The 9,680-nt window shown below is 39.2% G+C and overlaps 1 protein-coding gene across 3 annotated transcripts in view; it reads left to right on the top strand.

The window, feature by feature from the left end:
- Positions 1-9,476, top strand: part of LOC143288191 (uncharacterized) — a 36,781-nt gene extending 27,305 nt beyond the window's left edge. For 2 of the 3 annotated variants that reach the window (XM_076596512.1, XM_076596513.1), the window contains exons 12-15: positions 2,297-2,334; positions 3,010-3,075; positions 4,726-4,812; positions 6,682-9,476. In XM_076596512.1, coding sequence (XP_076452627.1) covers positions 2,297-2,334; positions 3,010-3,075; positions 4,726-4,772 — 151 coding nt within the window. In that variant the 3' untranslated portion in view covers positions 4,773-4,812; positions 6,682-9,476. The remainder of the gene's footprint in view (positions 1-2,296; positions 2,335-3,009; positions 3,076-4,725; positions 4,813-6,681) is intronic. The other variant, XM_076596514.1, reaches the window with a different exon arrangement.
- The last annotated feature ends 204 nt before the right edge of the window (positions 9,477-9,680 follow it).

Below are 9,680 nucleotides of genomic sequence, written 5' to 3'. Positions count from 1 at the left end.
AAGACAGACAGGAAATTATACAGACCAGTACTCACTATTATGTCGCGTCACCCATGCCTGAGAGAGTATTATAATCGCTATTCGGTCCCGTTACCTGCTATGGAGTGATGGCCTAGAGGTAACGCGTCCGCCTAGGAAGCGAGAGAATCTGAGCGCGCTGGTTCGATTCACTACTCAACCGTCGATATTTCTTCCCCTCCACTAGACCTTCAGTGGTGGTCTGGACGCTAGTCATTCGGATGAGACGATAAACCGAGGTCCCGTGTGCAGCATGCACTTAGCGCACGTAAAAGAACCCACGGCAACAAAAGGGTTGTTCCTGGCAAAATTCTGTAGAAAATTCCACTGCAATAGGAAAAACAAATAAAACTTCACGCAGGAAAAAATACCCCCAAAAAATGGGTAGCGCTGTAGTGTAGCGACGCGCTCTCCCTGGGGAGAGCAGCCCGAATTTCACACAGAGAAATCTGTTGTGATAAAAAGAAATACAAAATACAAAATGTGTGTTACTAAAGAAAAAGTTGAGTTTTTTTTTTTTTTAATCTGCAGTTAGGAATAGGATAAGGGACTGACTGAAAATATTTGGACATGAAGACCACCAACCACTCCGGAATATCGAATCTGATCACATGTGGCCACTGTTGTGCTGTTGCTAAGGTCTGACAGGACATTATAAACATCATAGTCATTGTTGTATCGTGTTACTAAGTTCGGACAGGACATTATATACAGCGCAGCCGCTGTTGTACTGTGTTACCAATTTCTGACAGGACATTATACACAACATCGTCACTGTTGTACTATTACTAAGGTCTAACAGGACATTATAAACATCGTAGTCACTGTTGTACTGTGTTACTAAGGTCTGACAGGACATTATATACAGCATCGCCACTGTTGTACCATTACTAAGGTCTAACAGGACATTATACACAACATCGTCACTGTTGTACCATTACTAAGGTCTGACAGGACATTATATACAACATAGTCACTGTTGTACTGTGTTACTAAGGTCTGACAGGACATTATATACAACATCGCCACTGTTGTACTATGTTACTAAGGTCTAACAGGACATTATACACAACATAGTCACTGTTGTACTGTGTTACTAAGGTCTGACAGGACATTATATACAACATAGCCACTGTTTTACTGTGTTACTAAGGTCTGACAGGACATTATAAATATCGTAGTCACTGTTGTACTGTGTTACAAAGGTATAACAGGACATTATATACATCGTAGTCACTGTTGTACTGTGTTACTAAGGTCTAACAGAACATTATATACAACATAGTCACTGTTGTACTGTGTTACTAAGGTCTGACAGGACATTATATACAGCATCGCCACTGTTGTACCATTACTAAGGTCTGACAGGACATTATATACATCGTAGTCACTGTTGTACTGTGTTACTAAGGTCTAACAGAACATTATATACAACATAGCCACTGTTGTACTGTGTTACTAAGGTCTGACAGGACATATACAGCATCGCCACTGTTGTACTATGTTACTAAGGTCTAACAGGACATTATACACAACATAGTCACTGTTGTACTGTGTTACTAAGGTCTGACAGGACATTATATACAGCATCGCCACTGTTGTACCATTACTAAGGTCTGACAGGATATTATACACAACATAGCCACTGTTGTACCATTACTAAGGTCTAACAGGACATTATACACAACATAGTCACTGTTGTACCATTACTAAGGTCTGACAGGACATTATATACATTGTAGTCACTGTTGTACTGTGTTACTAAGGTCTGACAGGACATTATATACATCGTAGTCACTGTTGTACTGTGTTACTAAGGTCTGACAGGACATTATATACATCGTAGTCACTGTTGTACTGTGTTACTAAGGTCTGACAGGACATTATATACATTGTAGTCACTGTTGTACTGTGTTACTAAGGTCTGACAGGACATTATATACATCGTAGTCACTGTTGTACTGTGTTACTAAGGTCTGACAGGACATTATATACAACATAGCCACTGATGTACTGTGTTACTAAGGTCTAACAGGACATTATACACAACATCGTCACTGTTGTACCATTACTAAGGTCTGACAGGATATTACAAAGACAATAGTCACCGTTGTACTCTTACTAAGGTCTGACAGGATGTTATATATAACGCAGTCATTGCTGTACTATTACTGAGGTATGACAGGACATTATAAACACCACAATCACTGTCTTACTGTTACTAAGGTCTGACATGATATTCTTAACACCTAAAGTTGTTGTGTGTGTGTTTTTTCAGGGATGCAAGACGTGGGAACCGTGATGTGGCCACAGTTGGTAAGGTTTACGATGCTCGTAATTATTTGATTAAAACTACTGACAACTAAAACTATTTGATGAAATATTCATGTTTGAGAAAACTTGCATGCATGCACGCAGGCAGTCAGGCAGACAGGCAGGCAGGCAGGCACGCACGCACGCACGCACGCACGCACACACACACACACACACACACACACACACACACACACACACACACACACACACACACACACCCCCCTTCATCAACACACAAACGTTCCTGGATAAGTTTCCTTGGTGTGTTAGCTGTGTCAATGATTCTTTAAGTATTAATGTCCCTTTCTTTATGACCCACCTTCGTTTTTTTTTCTATTTAATTATTGAATTTACAACAACAACCAAAACAAAAAAAAACAAAAAAAAAACCATGACAAAACTTTTCATTTATTCATTGCTGGATTGGGAAGGGAGATATTATATGATGATGATAGTAATAATAATAATAATAATGCTCTCTCCTGCTCTCTCTCTCTTTCTGTCTCTCTGTCTCTCTATTTCAGTCTCTCTCCCTCCTTCTCTCTCTCTCTCTCTCTCTCTCTCTGTCTGTCAGGGAGAAAATAATTTAATTAATTGATTAATAAAGTACTGACACTCACTCCAGATTGACACAGTCGGCAGACATGTCAGCAAGGTGAATGAACACTGTTGCAGACACAAAAGAGGCGAGGTCTGAGGGCAGAGCCTTGCCTGAAGCCCGTCGCGCATCAAACGCCTCAGGTGATGCTCCTCCTGTGCTTGGCTGAACGAATGAATGGATGGATTAAGGAATGAATGGATGGATTAATTGGTGAATGAATGTGTGAATGAATGAATGGGTGAATGAATGGATGCATGAATGAATGAGTAGATTAAGGAATGAATTGATGGATTAAGGAATAAATGAATGCATTGAGGAATGAATGGATGGATTAATGAATGAATGAATGAATGAATGAATGCACTAAGGAATTACTGAATGGATGGATTAATGACGGAATGGATTAATGAATGGATGAATTAAGGAATGAATGAATGGATGGATTACAGAATGAATGAATGGATTAAAGATGAATGAATGAATGAACGAACCGATGCATGAATGAATGAATGAATGAATGAATAGATTAATGAATGAATGAATGATTGGATTAATGAATGAATAAATGGATTAATGATGAATGAATGAATGAATGAATGATTTGATGAGTAATCATTTTTCCAATCAGTGATCAATGAAACAAATGACTGTTTCATGTTGTTGTTTTCCGCCGTGGTTTGTTTTTCCGTTCTTTTTCCTTATTGTTTTGTCCGTTTAACGGCTTGTTTGATAACATACATGCACAAATACGAGTATATACAACTGAAGAATGTCCTAGTTTATAGTGCTTTCATTTTTCTTTGTTGCTTGAATAACACTTCATAATTATTTTGCACTTTTCGTTTTGACGGGCGCAATAGCTGAGTGGTTAAAGCGTTAGACTTTCAATCCGAGTGTCTCGGGTTCGAATCTCGGTAAAGGCGCCTGGTGCCAGTGGGTAAAGGGTGGAGATTTTTCCGGTCCTCAAGGTCAACATATGTGTAGGTCTGCTTGCACCTGAATCCCTTTCGTGTGTATACGCAAGCAGAAGATCAACTACGCACGTTTGAGATCTTGTAATTCATGTGAGCTTTCGATGGGTTATGGAAACAAGAACATACCCAGCATGCATCCCCCGCCCCCCTCGAAAAAGGAGTATGGCTGCCTACATGGCAGGGTAAAAACGGTCATACACGTAAGAGCCCATTGGCGTACGTACGAGTGAACGTGGGAGTTGCAGCCCACGAATGAAGAAGAAGAAACAGAGGTGGTTTTTTGGGGTTTTTTTTTTCATTTTGGTGCCTGATGAGTTTTAACATATAGTTGGTTCTTCTTCTTCTTCCTTCTTCTTCTTCAGTGGAGTGATGGCCTAGAGGTAACGCGTCCGCCTTGGAAGCGAGAGAATCTGAGTGCGCTGGTTCGAATCACGGCTCAGCCGCCGATATTTTCTCCCCCTCCACTAGACCTTGAGTGCTGATCTGGACGCTAGTCATTCGGATGAGACGATAAACCGAGGTCCCGTGTGCAGCATGCACTTAGCGCACATAAAAGAACCCACGGCAACAAAAGGGTTGTTCCTGGCAAAATTCTGTAGAAAAATCCACTTCGATAGGAAAAACAAAACTACACGCAGGAAAAAATACAAAAAAAAAAGGGTGGTGCTGTAGTGTAGTGACGCGCTCTCCCTGGGGAAAGCAACCCGAATTTCACACAGAGAAATCTGATGTGATACAAAGAAATACAAATACAAATACAAATACAAATACAGACACACGCGGCTCGCGTTGTTCTCACTGCACGTGATGTTCCAGCAGACACGGGGCCGTATGACGTGGTGAGGACGAGCGACATGGACTGATAGGCTGTGGGCAACACGACTGGCTGACCCACCACACACCGTGGGTACTTTCATCTGTGCGTGCGTGTGCGGTGTGTGTGTGTGTGTGTGTGTGTGTGTGTGTGTGTGTAGGGAGGGGGGGGTTGGTGTGTTCGTGTGTGTGTGTGTGTGTGTGTGTGTGTGTGTGTGTGTGTGTGTGTAGGGAGGGGGTTTTGGTGTGTTCGTGTGTGTGTGTGTGTGTGTGTGTGTGTGTGTGTGTGTGTGTGTGTGTGTGTAGGGAGGGGTTTTTGGTGTGTTCGTGTGTGTGTGTGTGTGTGTGTGTGTGTGTGTGTGTGTGTGTAGGAAGGGGGTGTGTGTTCGTGTGTGTGTGTGTGTGTGTGTGCGTCTGTGTATGTATGTGTGGGGGGGAGGGGGTTTTGGTGTGTTCTTGTGTGTGTGTGTGTGTGTGTGTGTGTGTGTAGGGAGGAGGTTTTGGTGTGTTTGTGTGTGTGTGTGTGTGTGTGTGTGTGTGTGTGTGTGTGTGTGTGTGTGTGTGTGTAGGGAGGAGGTTTTGGTGTGTTTTTGTGTGTGTGCTGTGTGTTGTGTGTGTGTGTGTGTTGTGTTTGTGTGTGTGTGTACGTGTGTGTGTGTGTGTGTTGACCATTGCGAATGGATGTTTCCTACAGGCAGTTTCAGTTTCAGTGACTGAAGGAGGCGTCACTGCGTTCGGACAAATCCATATATGCTTAACCACATCTGCTAGGCAGCTAGTTGCCTGACCAGCAGCACAACCCAACGCACTTAGTCAAGCCTTGAGTGCATTGCATAATTATAAAATAATTAATTTTGGTGTACCTGTCAAAGTGGATTCCTTCTACCGAATTTTGCCATAGGACAAAACTTACGTGGCCATAGGTTCTGTTTTTTTTTTCCAGTGCGCCATGTGCGTGCTGTACACGGGACCTCGATTCATCGTCGCATCCGAATGACGAGACACCCAGTTTGATCGTCCAGTCAAACGTGGGAGAAAGGGCGAGAGCGGGATTCGAACCTTTCTTTTTCTCTCTTCGTCTGTCTGTGCCTCTCAGTTTTTTCTGACCCTGTCACACTCTGACCACTCCACTCTCTCTCTCTCTCTCTCTCTCTCTCTCTCTCTCTCTCTCTCTCTCTCTCTCATAAAAACGTTTTGAGTTCTGAGTTCTCTCTCTCTCTCTCTCTCTCTCTCTTAGTATTTCATTATTTAGAATGTTTCATGACAAGATTTAGGTGTAGAATATCTGACATCGCAGAACAACATAATCGATTAAAAAAAAACACCAAAAAAACAAACAAAAAAAAAAAAAAAAAAAACATACAGACGTGAATTTCTTGTGTCTTTTATTTAAAATGAAAACGAAGATGACCAGCACTTTCTGCTTTGTTGTCAGGCTTTTTTTTTTTTTTGTGATTTACGTCTTCAATACATCCCACAAAAAATATTGCCAGTACCCTTCCTTGTTCTGGACTGCTTTGCTTATGGCAAATCAAGGGAACCAATAGTCAGAAACGTGTGTATGTATTTATTATATAAAGCCTTTAAGCGACGGGCCATAATGCTTAGCTGAATTAACTGTTTACAATGTGCTTTCGTTATGTTTTTCTGTCAGAATGATTATTACTGTTGGAATAAGCCTTTCTGTATATTTGGATAAATTATTAATATTCATATTTACTTTTTTTTTCTTTTTCTTTTTTTCTCAAGGCCTGACTAAGCGCGTTGGGTTACGCTGCTGGTCAGGCATCGACTTGGCAGATGTGGTGTAGCGTATATGGTTTTGTCCGAACGCAGTGACGCCTCCTTGAGCTACTGAAACTGAAACTGAAACTGTACCCCCTTCAGAAGGGGCCATGGCCTGTAGTGATGTAACGTGTCGAGTGAGAGTTCTCTCAGTATTTCCATTTTGTTTCCCAGGAACGGCCAATGGTTCTGAAATTCCAGCTTCAAAGAAACCAGGGTCTGCTGCAACATCACAGAAGTGAACGAGGCATTTATTGACATCATTATTGATATTATTATTGATAGTTTTGTTGTTGTTGTTGTTGCTGTTTTTAATTCCATCTTTGGATTTACAATTTTTAACTTAGTGTCACAAGAGTTCTTCTCGTTGATAGTTTTACATCATGATATCATACATTCATATTGATATAATGTATAAAAATGGTGTTTTTTTGTTTGTTTGTTTTTTTCTTTTGCAATTGGACGCTTACGTACATAAACTAAATCAAGACATACATGAAGTCACACAAACTTACGATGAAATAGATACACATACATACACACACGCAAGCTCGTGTAATACGTCTGCGCATGGGAACAAGATGATTAGCACATGGGAGAAAAAAAAAGAAAAAAAGGGGGGGGGGGTATTTTATATTTTTTCACGAGGAAAAGAAAATACACCATATGTACTATAACACTTTGTATTCAGCTGAATGCGAGAATATTATAGATTCAGATAAGATAGTTTTTAGCCATGTTAAACGTGCACATCATCAAACAGTGATTCATAGAAGAACCAGCTATTGATACATTTGTTATATTCCGAGTTGATTACAGCAATATACTTTTCAATATAATATCGTGTTTTTAGATATTTAAAAAAAAAAGGATTTAAAATGATATGCATTTATTCATTTTACATTTGTATATGAAAAATTTTGCAAGTTGAATAATCAGATCAAAGACATCATCTGACCTGAATTTTTCCAAATAACCAAAGAGTATGAATGTTTCACTGACTTTGAACTCTGTAAGGTGTAGACATTTCTTATTCAGAGTTCCTTCAAATTGTAGCCAGAAGGAGTGCGCGCACCCGTTCGCAGTTAAAAAAAAATGCTGTATATTTTCTTTTTCTCGCTTGCAAAAAGTAAAAAGTACAAGTATCTTCAGTTTCTACACCCATATTCTTCAATATTATATTTGTTGCTAGAATCCAATGAACTAATGGTATTTGTTGTTCCATCCCTGACAAAAATTAGGAAGGTCTTTTCCCTGACCCAATAGATCGTAGTATTTACGGCTACCTTTTTGTACTGAATGTAGTTCAGTCAAAAAGGCGGGGAACTGCATTCTCATATCACCCTCTGTTTGTACGTTTGATTTTAGCCAGACAGTTTTGATCATTTTCAATAAACCTGCATAGGAAAGGAAATTTGTGGTTATGTTATACTTTTCTTTAAATTCAGCATATGACATAAGGTTACTGTTTTCTTTATAAAGATCTGCAACATTACAGATGCCCTCTCGTATCCATTCCCTTTTGTTTTGTTCAAGATTAATCCAGACAAATTTGTTATTATAAAATATTGGTTCGGCAAACATTTATGCTTCATTTTGTGGCCAAATCGTGTTTGCGAAATCTTTAAAGGTATTCAAGACATCCTTCTAAAACACTTTTTTTTCTCATAGGGAGTAAAATGATTTGGTCCATATTTATCAATATCTTGAATTTCAGGATGCAAAAAGGTAATTACATTTTTCCATTTATGTTTTTTATTTTTCTTATCCAACTCAACTTGAGAGCCTTGATGAAATTATTCAATCCAGGTATTCCTAGTGCGCCGTTTTCTATATGTTTTATTGCTGTTTTTCTTGCTATCCTGTCATGTTTCCCTTTTCATACAAAAGTGAAGCACAGCTGTTGTAAGTTTTTGATAAAAGAATCAGGAGGGTGTGGGGGTGGTGGGGGTAAAAGTATCCATAAGTATATCAGTTTTGATAACATTAAGGATTACAAAATAGCAATTCTTCCCAAAGGTGTAAGTACATGTTTTATCCATATCTTAAATAACGTTTTAATTTCCTCGAATTTTTCTGAGTAATTCAATTCTCCACATCCTTGCAATTCTCCTGTAAGCCATATTCCTAATATATTAAAATAAAATAAAAACTGTTGGATTCCATTTAATCTTAAGGTGTGGCATATAAACTGTAGCTGATTTATTATTTGCTTCCCAACCAAACTGCTGAAGTCCTTTCATAATTCATTTGTAATCCTGATATCTTTCCAGATTTGTTAAACGTATTTATTGTTTCTGTAAATGAGGATTCACTACCGTTTAACATCATCTGTGTATCGTCTGCAAACTGTGCTATTTTATGTTCATTATCACCAATCAATGTACCTTGAATATCCTTATTTTCTCTAACCATAATTCCTAGAATTTCAACGCAGAGAATAAAAAATATATGGTGAAATTGGATCACCCTGCCTGCAACCTCTCAAAACTTCAAACCACTGGGATGCTTGTCCATTAACTATTATAGCTGACTTAATATTTCTATAAAATATTTCAATTCAAGAGCAAATATCTTCGCCAAAACCCAAAGCTTTTAGCACTTTTGTCATAAATGTCCAATTTAGGGAGTCAAATGCTTTCTCAAAATCAGCACAGAGCAAGAGTCCTGGTAAATTGCTATCCGTAAGATAATGAATTGTATCATGAATAAGTCTAATATTATCTCTTATGTATCGCCCACTTACAAATCCTGTCTGATCTTCGTTTATGAAAGCTGGCAATACTCGTTTTATTCTGGAAGCAATACATGAAGAACCAATTTTGTATGTGGTATTCAGTCCCGAGATGGGTCGCCAGTTTTTTAATGTGTTCGTTTGGTTTTCCTTCTTTTGGTATACTTATTCTGATGCTTTCTTTTTGAGTGTTTTATAAGTCCTTTAGTTCGATTCCTTCGTTAATTGAATTGACAATAAAACACCTTAACTCTTTCCAATTTTTTTTTTAATCACAAGGAAATCGCGCGCGCGCGCGTGTGTGTGTGTGTGTGTGTGTGCGTGCGTGCGCGGGTGTGTGTGCGTGTGTGTGTGTGTGTGTGCGTGTATGTGTGTGTATGTGTGATGATGGAGCAGCAAAAAAAAAAAAAAAAAAAAAGTGGAGAGACGCTGGTGGTCA

The sequence above is a fragment of the Babylonia areolata genome, chromosome 12 (assembly GCF_041734735.1).
Source record: "Babylonia areolata isolate BAREFJ2019XMU chromosome 12, ASM4173473v1, whole genome shotgun sequence".
NCBI classification, from domain to species: Eukaryota; Metazoa; Mollusca; class Gastropoda; order Neogastropoda; family Buccinidae; genus Babylonia; species Babylonia areolata.
Note: the sequence above shows the minus strand (reverse complement) of the source record. Positions and strands in the feature narration are given on the sequence as shown.